Consider the following 14,236-nt stretch of genomic DNA (forward strand, 5'->3'; position numbering starts at 1 on the left):
GAGCTTGTTCACTGTTGCAGTCACAGGCTGAATAAAAGCCAGAGGCAGTGAGTTCTGCAACTTTTATATCTCAGCTATGGATGATGCAACTCAGTGAAAGAGCATTTGAGGGAGGCGAGGGAAAGGGGATGCTGGCACATCCACATCCCAGCTCAGACATTCAGGGAAGACAGTTGCTAACAATTACCAGTTTGGGCAGAGAGAGAGAGATGAAAGGTTAAAGGTCATATTCCCAGTTTTGCCTTTGAATGTGCTTTTCCTCCTTTTAATTAAACATTCTATTACCAGATGTTTTCCTACTCAAACAACACAGCTGTTTCCGAGGCTTCCTTACTGGAAAGAAGGGAGGAGGAGGGTCATCTCTGCTGACATGGCAGAGGGGAGGAGGAAGCACAGCAGGGTACCATTTCCACTGAATCTGAGCCAAGGTTGGGGGTGGAAAAGAGGTTCAGAATCCAGCAGATGTTACAGAGCATGAGACAAGCTGCACTGAACTTTTAAGTGCTCTCAGCCTGGCTAAACAGAACCATAAATCTCACTTTCTTCCTGTTCCCTAGGCATTCACTGGCACTGCATCGACCCCAAGTGTGCATCCATTTATAGAGATACTTCTGGATAAAACTGTTTTCCAACCTTAAAAAATGAGGTATCCCTGTCCAATAAAACTGTAATAGTCCATCCTCTCTAAGTCACTGGGCACAGCAGCCTCCTGAAACTTTTATCAAGCTAGCTATTCATACTTGTCATGCTGTAGGAGGCAACAGTGAGACAGATGAAAGAAGCTCCCAGGCACTTGATTTCTTAGCCCAGCTTAGCCCAAAGACTTTGCCTTCTATCTTCACCAATGTTGCTCTTAAGTTGACACTGAATCAATCATATGTATCATCTCTCCTCCGACTTGCAGACTGGAGTATGAACAACTCCCTCACCCAAGCCTAGGGTACTCACTGCATCTCATCCAGTCGCATAAGCAGCTGTTCTGCTAGTTGCTTCTCCTTGGCCTCCAGAATGCTCTTGTCATTTGTTCGATATGACTCCAGCTCCATCAGCTCCGGCTCCCCTGGAGTCATTCCTAGTATCCGCTTTGCCCTGAGAGGGAAAACAGTTACAATTATTGGAGACAGTATATCCTACAACACTCCTCATAACATTGTTTTCTTCAAAACAAGAAAGAACTAAGACAAGGGACCCATCACATCTGCACCTTTCTACCTCAAAGAGAAGAAACAGAGCCCATGGTCAATTCCAGCATTTCCTGTCATCCAAAGTGATCTTTGTACCCCTCATTTAAAAGAGGAAGCAGAGTCCAGGGACCACTTCACACCAGCTCCTCCATTTCTAAAAGTTAATATTAAATGAACCTCAAGTACAGTTTGCACTGGCCACTGGATGCTAGGAATTATTTTAAAAACAGGATGGTTAACAAGACTAAGAATGTTATAATGCCCCTGTATCACTCCATGGTGCGACGTTATCTGGAATATTGCATTCAATTCTGGTCTCCTTATATCAAGAAAGATATAGCGATGCTAGAAAAGGTTCAAAGAAGAGCGACCAAGATGATAATAATAATAATAACTTTATTTTGTATATCGCAATACCACAAGCAGTTCAGAGCGGTTTACAAAGGAAGAGACTGTTCATGTACAGCGATGTTACAGGAAGTATTGTGAAGAACATTAAAATAAATATCAATTACATTGGTGGGCCATGAGAGGTTGGGTGTAACCGGAAATATGACAGAGGCACAGTAGGTATATCAGTGATGTAACAAAAGGGGGGGGGGGGGGTCAGAGAAATTTATCAAAGAGATAGGTTTTTATTGATTTCCTGAAAGATTGGTAGGAGGGTGCACTTGAAATGAGGGTGGTTAGACATTTATTCCATTTGCCAGCTTTTAACGATAGGAGATGGAACTCCTCTCGTATGAGGAAAGACTAAAAAGGTTAGGACTCTTCAGCTTGGAAAAGAGATGGCTGAGGAGAGATATGATTGAAGTCTAAAAAATCCTGAGTGGAGTAGAGCGGGTACAAGTGGATCGATTTTTCACTCCGTCAAAAATTACAAAGACTAGGGGACACTCGATAAAGTTATAGGGAAATACTTTTAAAACCAATAGGAGGAAATTTTTTTTCCACTGAGAGAATAGTTAAGCTCTTGGTAAGAGCGGATAGTGTAGCTGGTTTTAAGAAAGGTTTGGATAATTTCCTGGAGGAAAAGTCCATAGGCTGTTATTGAGAAAGATATGGGGGAAGCCACTGCTTGCTTAGTTTCACTTGCCAATTGTCTAAGATGTGTTAAGTTTTTACATACTGATACTAGCCCAAAGTTTTAAAGAATGACACAGGGACAAAGTTTGTCCCTGTCCCTGTGTCATTCTCTAGGCCAGTGTTTTTCAACCTTTTTACACCTATGGACCGGCAGAAATAAAATAATTATTCCGTGGACCGGCGGTTGAAGAACACGGGGCTAAGTCGTGGGCCAGACCCCGCCCATCTCTACCCAATCTCCACCCCAGACCCCGCCCCCATAATAGTACTAATTGTACCATGCACATCCCTTGCCTCATCTGGAAGCCTTCCCTCTGACGTTGCAACGTCAGAGAGAAGGCTTCCGGTTCAGGCGCAGGATGCCCGTGGCTTTGTGCACTGAATCAGTTAGGAAGAGGGAGTTGGTTCAAAGATAACGCCGCATCGATCGCACCATGGACCAGCGGTTGAAGAACACTGTTTTGGGCCTGATGCACATGTTGGCCCTGTGAACCGGCAGGAAATTTCTGTGGACCAGCACTGGTCCATGGACCGGTGGTTGAAGAACACTGCTCTAGGCTACAGAAACAAACATGACTCAGATTTGATGGACCTTCACCTTGTCTTGGCCAGTTAATCCAGCTTGTAGATGCAAAAGTAAATGTAGCCCACTAACAAAATTACTAACACATAGACAGACATGATTTAATGGGACAGCAACATCGATTTAGCCAAGGGAAATCTTGCTTAACCAATCTTCCTTTTATGAAGGCATGAATACACATGTGGATTAAAGGTGAGCCAGTTGATATAGTTTATCTAGATTTTTCAGAAAACATTTGACAAAGTCTCTCATGAGAGACTCCTGAGGAAATTAAATAGGCACGGGAAAGGCAATGTTCTGCACTGGACTAGTAAAGAATTGGATTTGTTTGTTGTGTGACAGCATGACATCCATTTCTAATGTTTGGAATTAAGAAGCAATTTAAATGTTAGTATGAGTGAAGGCAGATATAGACAAATTAATTTGTTTTTGCATAAACATATATATATATATGCATAAACATATATATATGTTTATAGTTTTATGAATTATGCATATGTACAGCATCTTACCCTTAGTGTGGGATGTATCAGAATTGCTTTTAAGACAGTGCTTATTTAAGTTTTTAGCTTTCTTTTAAAAAGGAGGAAAAATAGATTAAATTATATTTAACTATTTGAAGCATTAGTTATAATAAAATTCCACGTTTCCAATTTGCATATATGTTACAGAATTTTTAATGATTATAAAAAGATGTCACAAAAGACTGTGCAGTAGAACAACTAAAAAATGTATATGTATTTCTGAGGAAATGTTTGATGGTAGATATGTATACTATTCTTTTGGTAAGTACACCACTTTGAATTGTGTTGCAACTAAGGCGGTATATCAAGTTTTAATAAATGACAATAAAATGATAAACGATAAGTTGACTAGAATGAACATCTTGCAACAACTGGTAAGCACAGTTTTGCTATTTAGTATAAGATGTTTTTAAATTTATTAACATAAATCTTGTCGTCTAGCTACCATGTGTCCACATAACTTAAGCAAGTAGTATAAATCTATTCGTTTTTGTTACCGTATTTACAGTTTTTAATGCTGAGGAAGATTGTTGGAAATATGTCCATATTGGGTTCCAATTATTTTAATTAATAAAAGGTTTTTACCCAGTTTTGGCTTGCCCTCTTTTGATCCACTGTGTTATTCTTCATCTAGGCCCTCTTTTTCTAAGCTGCGATAGAGGTTTCTACTAGAGAATGACATGGTGATAAAATTCATCACCGTTCCCGTCCCCGTGGATAACTGCAGGAAATAATCTCATGTCATTTTCTAGTGTCTATTTCAACCTCGGTCCTTCTACACCAGCATTCTTCAAAGCAAAGCTTGCGGGTCAGTGGTTGTGCCCAATTATACTCTGATTCTTCCCTCTCTCCTTAAAGAATGACATGAAGATGGTTTCCCGCAGTTATCCGCGGGGACGGGAACAGTGATGAATTTTGTCACGTGTCATTCTCTAGTTTCTACCACAGCCCAGGGCGCTAAATGCTCTGACGCTGCTCCAACGCACATAGGAATTCAGTGAGCTTCAGACCCAGCATCAAAGCATTTAGCGCTCCAGGTTGCAGTACAAACCTTTATCACAGCTTAGTAAAAAAAAGGGGGGAGGGGGACTCTAGTGTAAATCTTTACCTCTTTAAAAAAGGGGGGGGGGGTGAGGGGGTCTCTAGTGTAAATCTTTACTTCTTTCTATGTGTTAAGACTGACTAAAAAGCACAGACCTGAAAGAGGGCCTGATTCTTAAGCAACACCTAACTTGTAGACACCAGTCAGCGCGGTTGTCAATCAACCACTAGGCGCCTCTTATATAATCACGCTTAGTGGTGCCTAGGCATGGTTGACTTAGGTGCTGCTAGGTGTCCTTTAGGCCAGGGCTTCCTGGCCTAATTTACTGGTGCCTAACACAGATGCCTAGCGAAAGCCTAAATCAACCATGCTATTCTCCACCTCTAGCCATGCCTACTTTTCAGGTAGGCACCTTGACTTAAGCATTGTTAGGCGCCAATGCAGTAATCCATGCGCAACCCTAATTAATTAATTTTTCATATTTTTAATCATTTTTTTAATGGCATTGTCAATTATCATGTCAATTAATCCAATTAAATAACATTGCATGCAAATTTTCATTAGGCATCCATGGTTAGGGCACCATTTATAGAATCAGACCCTGATGTCCTCAGGACTTTCTCTCACATTTTTTCTGCTTTATGGGAACAAGTTGTAGAGGTACTCTATCCTCTCTTCCTCAGTATCCTCACACTTTCTTTTCCTCATGTTACATGATCTTGAACAAATGCAGCTCTGAGAGGACATAGGTCATATTGCTGAGTGCAGCATCTTAATGCATCCTCGTGTAAGATATTGCTGTCTACGTTGGTGGCAGATGTAACTGGTTAGGTGCATTCTAGTGGATCTTTCATTTGGCTGTCTGACAGAAAAGCCTTGGCCTTTAATGTGTTTAGCTCAAGCTCTATGAATGTTAATTTCCTGGAGGTTGTGAGATTGAATTTTTGGCAAGTTATCAAAAAAAATCCAGATTCTGAAGAAAGTAGATGATTATCTGAGTAACTTGCATGGTATCTGATCTGGTGCACACAGCTACTAATTTAAAAATAAAAAAGGAGGCATCCCTGTACAACTACAAATTTCTAGTGAAGAAACAAGAGGTAGAAGCAGCAGTACCATATAGGCCAATTGATAAGGGGACAATTTTGATCCTTTCAGCTAATTTTCTTTCCTTGAGTCTAACCAGACCAATCAGAATGCATAGGTTGTACCTCTCAACATGCAGATGGAGATGGAGACAGCTACAGTATGAGCTCTTCCTTATTAAGAGGCACCATGCAGGCACAATTCACCAGTATTCCTATAAACAAATGCAAACGTGGACTAACCAAACTAATTTCCTCCATTCAAAAATTCAGAGAAGACAATTCAGGGCTCCAAATTAGCAATGTGCTTCCTTGGGGAAAACTCAAAGATACTAGCACCTCTCTGCAAGGTATCCTGGGTAAGAATGAATAGGACATAATAAAAGAAATAAGAACATAAGAGTTGCCATACTGGGTCAGACTGAAGGTCCATGAAGCTCAGTATTCTGTTTCCAACTGTGGCCAATCCAGGTCACAAGTATCTGGCAATATCCAAAAGAGTAAAACAGATTTTATGCTGCTTATCCTAGGAATAAACAGTAGATTTTCCCAAGCCCATCTTAATATGGGTTTTTATTTTAGGAAATTATCCAAATCTTTTTTAAACCCTTCTAAGCTAACTGCTTTCACTACATTCTCCGGCACAAATTTGAAAGTTTAATTACATGTTGAGTAAAAAATATTTTCTCCAGTTTGTTTTAACCTACTACTTAGTAGCCTCATTGCATGCCCCCTAGACCTGATATTTTTGGAAGAGTAAACACTCCCTAGCCACTTTAGCCCTTCTCATAGAGAATGGCACAGTGACAAAATTCATCACTGTTCCCGTCCCTGTGGATAACCGCGGGAAACAATCCTGTGTTATTCTTTTGTGTCTATCTCAACCTCAGTCCTTCTACACCAGCATTCCTCAATGCAAGGCCCGAGGGTCAGTCTGGGAACCATCAGCATATAAGTGATACTGGAAGCCATGGAAGGAGATCAGGGCACTGAGGGAAGAGGTGTAGAAAGAGAAGAGAAGAGGTCCTAAGACAGAGCCCTGAGGTACGCCAACTGCTAGCAGGATAGCAGCAGAGGAAGACCCACCAGCACATACACTAAAGGTGCGATGGGAGAGGCAGTTGCATGACCACGAGAAAAAAAGATGACTGTGGGGCAAGGAAAGCAGGACAGCCGCTCCTAGCACAAAAGCAATTAAGGCAGCTGCTACGCCAACTGACATGCCTCAGGCAGGCAAACTCTAGGCCCATGTTGCCTGCAACTCTCACCAATGATTAGAAAAACTAAAACCACCAGCTGGAAGGAGACCTGTTGCTGCTTCCAGGACCCTGCTATAAAGAAAGATTAGGTTCTTACCACAATAATCTTCTTTCTTTTACATTAAGATTCAGAAGGGAATTCCTTCCCAAGGGCTCATATGGAGATCCACCGAGGACTATGCAATATGGTGTTAAGATTCCGGGGTGAGGGGAAGGGGCAGGCAACCAAAGAGCACCTTTAATGAACTCATTAGTGGAAGTTCACGATTTGAATATGAAGTGGAAGGACAATTGGAAGAAAAAGGATCTCTCTAATACTATGACATTGCTATGATACTTTGTTGATGGAAGTTTGTCTGATGAAGTGAACTCTGGTCCTCAAAAGCTCATGCCTAAGTAGTTAGCCTATCACGCGTCACCTGCCTTTGGTTTTTTCATATGAGCCAGTTGATCTGTATCCTAGCCTCAGGAGTCTCAGTGCCTGACCAAATCTGTTTCCACACCTGTAGTTCTGCACTGTGACTGGAATGACTCTTCTCAGAGTCTGCTCAGCGACCTTAATGCCCAGGTTCTGCATTGAAGGATGCAGCCCCTACTAGTTTGATACATGATGCAGTGTACATATTGTGGCATCTATCTTTGGCACAAACTTTCTTATGAAAATGTTATGGCATACTGCTGATATCTGATTGTGCTGGACAATGACTACATCCCAATTGCTTCATGTGATGTAGAACATTTCACAATTCAAGACTTTACTGCCTATATTCTTGCAGCAGATTCCAATGCCATGTATTCTTCCAGCTTAACATGCCAAAATGCAAGGCCCTCAGACATTTTTGCTATAGCTGCAGCAGTTCTCTACATTATGTACTAGAACTTTAGGCCCATTTTTCTACCACAGGTGAGGAGACACCTCATGAAGTTCAGTTGCTCTTTTGACAAGTCAAAGAATTCAGCAGTCGGAAACACAGTAATTCTGAAGAGACAAATGGAAATTATTATGGAGGGGTTTCTTGGAATGACAAAAAGACTGGAGAAAGATGAAAAACCCACCAAAACAAGAAAGATTGAAGGAGTTTAGAAAGTTTTCCAGCATGTTAATTCAGCAAAGCTGATAAGAAAATATAGGTACCTCCCTGGGTGCAGCACACTACTCAGAAAGTTTTCCACTAGTTTCTAAGCTCTACAGAGCACCATCAGATGATGTCAGTCACTTGTGACTTCCTTATTGAGCAGCCTATGGGAAAAGAATAACAGGTTCACATACCAATTCCAAAAATTCCTGCAAATGTACCTAAAATCCTCCAGTTGTCGGTTAATCTCCTGGAACTGATGGCTCTGAATTGACTGGATGTACTTCTTCTGAGTTTTCTTAGGAATCAGATCTGGTCTTGTTGCGATCTATATAGAAATAGATCAGGAATGTGCAAGTCACACACTCCACAGAGCTAAACCCTGGCAGCCTAAGCTTCCACCTCTGCTATCCATCAGCCTGAGTTTTAACACTGCAATGCCCCCTGCCAATTAATGTTGCATGTTCTGTAACATGACAAGGACTTCAGACTAATTCCAGCTCTGGCCACTGGATGTCTCACCAGTCCACACAGCAGACATGTGCAGAGGATTACAACTATCATATCATTCTCTTAAAACTGGATTAATTAGCTCTACAGTCTTTAGGTTGCTGAATGCAGTTTTTCTTCTGCAATATTGGTGAATACAGAACTTCCTTACCCAGCTCAAAGGAAACACTTGGTGGTACTGGATACACGTAGAATCTAGGAGGAGAGAGATAGAGAGAGAGAAAGCAATTCACATAACAGAGGGCTTTAGTGTTTAAAGCATTTAGTTCATGCCTTTTCCCAAGGTGAGTTATAATCCAGGTACAATAGGGGAAACAGGAAAACTGAGTACTGAGGCAGAAATTCCTTCCAGAGAGGGACTTTTCTCTGGGAACAGCAAGCCCTACAGTGGTCAACCACAGTAATCTAAATATAGCTCTACAAGTTTCTGTGCACAGGAGTGAAAGATGGGGAGAATGAGCACACATACTCATGCACAGGGCCCTTGGGAGAAAAGAGAGGGGAGATCATGCTAACTTCTGCTTAGGGAGAGTAGATGTACCAAAACTAAAATATGGGGCTTTGAGTACCAGCAGCAGAAGTACAACAAAGGAAAGAAGCAAAACAATGTCAGAGCACATTCATTTTTGCTGTACTCATACTGTCATTGCCACTGTCATGTTGTGGAAAGGTGCTCAGTTGACAGAACTAGCCACTTGTAAGCCCATAGTGCAGGGGTAGGGAACTCCGGTCCTTCGAGAGCCGTATTCCAGTCGGGTTTTCAGGATTTCCCCAATGAATATGCATTGAAAGCAGTGCATGCAAATAGATCTCATGCATATTCATTGGGGAAATCCTGAAAACCCGACTGGTATACGGCTCTCGAGGACCGGAGTTCCCTACCCCTGCCCTAGTGTGTTATATCACAACTAGCCTGGGAGAAGATGGATACAGTGGGAAGGATATGAAAGGGGAACTCAAGAGAGATACAGTAGTGGAGGAGATGAGAGATAGTAAAGACAGATGATTAGGAGGAAGCAAGGAGGACACACAAGATAGGATGGGAGGGATGTGGATAAAGTGAGAGATATGCTGGGATAATGAGAGGTGAAATGTGTGGCAATGGAAGAAAGAAGTGACATGAAAAAAAGGAGAAATTAGTGCTTACCTGCTATTTGTCTTTCTTTTAGTCCCTCCAGACCGGCACAGATGAATGAGTTTACACACCTCTACCAGCAGTGGTAGACCGATAACAAATGACTTCAGTGATAAGTATAAGTGGGTTGTGCAGTCCCCCATAAAGCAGTGGTCTAAAACTCATAACTCGGGGGCCACATGCGGCCCGCCAGGTACTATTTTGAGGCCCTCGGTATGTTTTATCATAATCACAAAAGTAAAATAAAACAGTATTCTTGATCATATGTCTCTTTAGCTATAAATTACAATATTATTATTAATGACTTAACCAAAAGGAAAGATTTATAAACTATAAAGAGTTTTACCTCATGCAATATGTCATTTCTTTAATAAGACATTAACTATTTTTTCTGAGGCCCTCCACAAGTACCTACAAATCCAAATGTGGCCCTGCAAAGGGTTTGAGTTTGAGACCACTGTCCTAAAGTAGTCTTCGAACAGTCAAGCAGCAAACTAAGCTGCCCGCTAGCCCAGCGCATACAATAGTCTCCAATACAGAATTTTTTTTATTGCTATTCTATTTTCAATATAAACCAGAGTGAAACCCCCCCAAGAATCCCTTTCCTAGCAATAAAAGCCCACAGCTAACCAGTAGAGCAAAGGCTGCTGCCAGAAAGAAGCACCTCACTCTCCACAGCAAAAGAAAGAAAAGAGAAAGTCTTCATCTACCATGCGCTTACACTGAAAATTCCACGATCATAGTAACATAGTAAACGAAAGCAGATAAAGACCTGAAACGGTCCATTCAGTCTGCCCAATAGTTACACTCATGGTTAAATTGTTTTTTCTTTAATATTTCTGGGCAATAGGCCAAAGAAGTCTGCCTGGTACTGTCTTTAGGTTCCCGCTGCTGGAGTTGCCACTGAGGCACAATCTAATTAGAGATTCTCATGTTCATCCCACGCTTTTTTGAATTCTATCACTGTTACTATTTCCACCACCTTCCTTGGGAGGTAATTCCAGGCATCCACCATCCTCTCCATGAAAAAAATTTCCTAATATTACTTCAAAGTCTGCCACCCCACAACCTCAATTCATACCTTCTAGTTTTTTCCTTTTTCTTTCTCTGGAAAAGATTTGTTTCTATATTAATACCTTCAAAGTATTTAAACATCTATAGCATATCTCACCTGTCCTTTCTCTCCCTCTACTCTAGATGTATACATATTCAGATCTACCAGTACTCTTCTTGTACATCTTTTGGCACATAGCCCCATATCATTTTCATCACTTTTTCTCTGGATCAGCTTCCAGTCTTTTTACATCCTTAGCCAGATATGGCCTCTAAAACTGAATAAAGTACTCCAGGTACTCAAGAAAGTACTCCAAGTACTCAAGAAAGATGCAGTGGTGCTAGAAAAGGTGATCCAGAAGAGGCGACCAAGATGGTGAAGGGGATGGAACTCCTCTCATATGAGGAAAGACTAAAACGGTTAGGGCTCTTCAGCTTGAAAAGAGACGGCTGAGGGAGATATGATTGAAGTCTAAAATATCCTGAGTGGAGTAGTAATGGGTACAAGTGGATCCGCTTTTTCACTCTGTCAAAAATTACAAAGACTAGGGGGACACTCAATGAAGTTACAGGGAAATACTTTTAAAACCAATAGGAGGAAATTTTTTTTCACTCAGAGAATAGTTAAGCTCTGGAACGCATTGCCAGCGGATGTGGTAAGAACATATAGTGACCTGGATTGGCCACCATGAGAACGGGGTACTGGGCTTGATGGACTATTGTATAAGGCTATTCTTATGTTCTTAGGTGGGGCCTCACTAACAACCTGTACAGGGGCATCAACACCTCCTTTCTTTTGCTGGTTACACCTCTCTCTATACAGCCCAGCATCCTTCTGGTTACAGCCAAACTTTGGCACACTCTTTTATCACCTTCAGATCCTCAAGACACTATCACCTCAAGCTCCCTCTCCCTGTCCATGCATATCAGTCTCTCACTTCCTAGTATATACAGTTCCCTCAGATTTCTACTCCCCAAGTGCATCACTCTGTACTTCTTCGCATTGAATTTTAGTTATCAAACATTCAGACCATTGTTCTAACTTTTGCAGATCCCTTTTCATGTTTTCCACTTCCTCCAGGGTTGTCCACTCTGTTACAAATCTTGGTATCATCCACAAAAAGGCAAATTTTCCCTTTCTAATCCTTCTGCAATGTCGCTCACAAAATATGTTGAATAGAATTGGCCCCCTACACTGATCTTGTGGCACCCCACTTCTCACCTTTCTTTCCTCTGGCTTCTCTCCACCAACCAGTTCTAATCCAGTTCAACCACTTTGGGTCCTAAATTCTGATCTTCAATTTATCTAATAGCCTCCTATGCAGAACTGTGTCAAAGGCTTTGCTGAAATCTAGGCAAATTACATCTCAATCCAATTCTCTGGTCACACAAAGAATTCAATCAGATCATTTGACATGATTTACCTTTAGTAAAAACATGTTGCCTGGGATCTTGTAACCCACTGGATTCTAGGAAATTCACCTTTCCTCCAGCAATTTTTCCTTTATTTTTCCAATAACCAAAGTGAGGCTTACCGGCCTGTAGTTTCCTGCTTTATCTCTGTGACCACTTTTGTGAAGAAGGACCACATCTGCTTTTCTCTAGTCCCATAGAACCTATTCCATCTCCGAGGAGTTATTGAGCAAATCTTTAAGAGGACCTGCCAAAACCTCTCTTAGCTCCCTTGATATCCTAGGTAGATGCCGACCAGTCCCATGGCTTTGTCCACCTTCAATTTTTCAAGTTGTTCATATACATTTTTCTTGCATAAAAACGGTTGCTGTATCCACTCCATTATCATGTGTAACTTTGCCAGTCAATCACAGTCCTTCTCCAGGATTTTCTTCTGTGAACACAGAGCAGAAGTATTTAATAAGTTAGCTTTTTCCTCATCAGTCTCAACATTGTGGTTGGTAGCTCACAATTCCATTTTTTGCCTTCCTCCTTTCACTAATATACCTGAAAAAAAATTTTGTCACCCTTTTTTTTTTTTTTTTTTACATTTTTAGCCATTTGCTCTTCTGCTTGCCCTTTCACCAGACGTATCTTACTTTTGGCATCTTTCAGTTTTATCCAGTATTCCTTGCTATGATCCTCCTCTTGAGTTTTTTTGTATTTTGTAAATGTCAACTCTTTGTCTTTATTTTCTCCATCACTTCTTTGGAAAACCAGATCTGTTTCCTTTTTCTCTTGCTTTTGTTTATTTTCCTCACATAGAGGTCGGTGGCCAATTTTACTGCTCCTTTCAGCTTGGACCACTATTTTTCCACTTCTCTTATATCCTCCCATCCTAATCAGCTCTTTCTTCAGGTACTCCCTCATTTTACTGAAGTCCACACATTTGAAATCCAGGACTGAGTTTTGTGTGGCCGCCCTCCACTCTAGCTGTTATATCAAACCAAACCGTTTGATCATCACCACCATCCAGGTGGGCATCAACTTGGTCACTAGAGACACTTTCCCCTTTTGTGAGCATTATGTCCAGCATTGCTTCCTTCTTCACGGGTTCTACAACCATTGCCTGAGAAGAGCATTTTGAAGGCATCCACGATCTCTTTCTCTTTTCGATTCCGCAGACAGAACTTTCCAATCCACATCCGGCAGGTTGAAATCATCCAGCAGTAGCACCTCCCTTTTCTTGCCTAACTTCTGGATATTTGCAACCAGATCTTTATCAAGTTGCTCCGATTGTTGTCATAGGTCTGTAGATAACACCCATATAGATAGAAGTTCCATATTCTCTTTTCAAAGCTATCCATATTGCTTCTTCCTTTCCCCAGGCATCCTGCATTTCAGTAGCTTGAATATTATTCTTCACACAGAGAGCTACTCCTCCACCTTTTTGGCCATCCCTGTCCTTTCTAAAAAGATTCTAGCCCAGTATGTTAGCATCACATCCATGGAAATTACTGAACCATGTCTCTGTGATAGCAACAATATCTAAGTCTGTCTCTAACATCAGGGCCTGACAAAGATCACTGACAAAGAACTTCATGACCAATCTTCAGGTGGGTCTTGTGCTAGTCTGGAGGGACCAAAAGAAAGAAAATTAGCAGGTAAACCCAAATTTCTTCTTTTATAGTGTCTCTCTAGACCAGCAAGATGAATGGAAAGTACCAAAGCAGTGACCGCTACTTGTGGGACCTACGAGGCCCGTCTGAAGAACCCGTGTGCCAAAAGCTGCCTCCTGTCGCACTTGTATGTCTACTTGATAATGTTGACAAAGGAATGTAGAGACGACCAATTCACTGCTCTACAAATATACACTGGGGGGGCACCAATGCCCGACCGTTTTCTTCATCAACAGAACCATATTCTTCTTAGCAATAGCCTAAACCACTACTTCCACCACAGGGGGCCACAAGGGATATGACCACAGGGGTCCAATTCAGGGATATGATATAGGCACCTGAAAAGGATCATCAGAAGATTTCCATTGCATCTGAATTATATCCCTGATGATATGATACATCGTGAAAGATTTGGAAACTTTACGAATTCTCTGACTGAGCAGATTCACAATGCACAGAGCCTCCTTGGGCTCTTCCTCAAAGCGTAACATTGGCACTACCTGGTCAATGAGCTCCTGGTGCTCCTTCCTGTGAAAAATATGGATCACTGAGGAATCCTCCTCCATCAGAGGGTCTGCCACCATACTTTGGGTGCTCCAGACTCTCCCAGCCCAAGAGGAATTGCCAA

At 41.6% G+C, this 14,236-nt stretch overlaps 1 protein-coding gene across 1 annotated transcript in view; it reads right to left on the reverse strand.

The window, feature by feature from the left end:
• The window catches only part of ARHGEF1 (Rho guanine nucleotide exchange factor 1), a 207,644-nt gene that overhangs the window by 92,979 nt on the left and 100,429 nt on the right, over nt 1-14,236 (reverse strand). Inside the window, exons 8-10 of the mRNA XM_033962587.1 lie at nt 8,509-8,544; nt 8,061-8,167; nt 949-1,089 (exon numbers count right to left, since the gene is read on the reverse strand). Of these exons, the coding sequence (XP_033818478.1) occupies nt 949-1,089; nt 8,061-8,167; nt 8,509-8,544 (284 nt within the window). The remainder of the gene's footprint in view (nt 1-948; nt 1,090-8,060; nt 8,168-8,508; nt 8,545-14,236) is intronic.

The sequence above is a fragment of the Geotrypetes seraphini genome, chromosome 11 (genome assembly GCF_902459505.1).
Source record: "Geotrypetes seraphini chromosome 11, aGeoSer1.1, whole genome shotgun sequence".
NCBI lineage: Eukaryota > Metazoa > Chordata > Amphibia > Gymnophiona > Dermophiidae > Geotrypetes > Geotrypetes seraphini.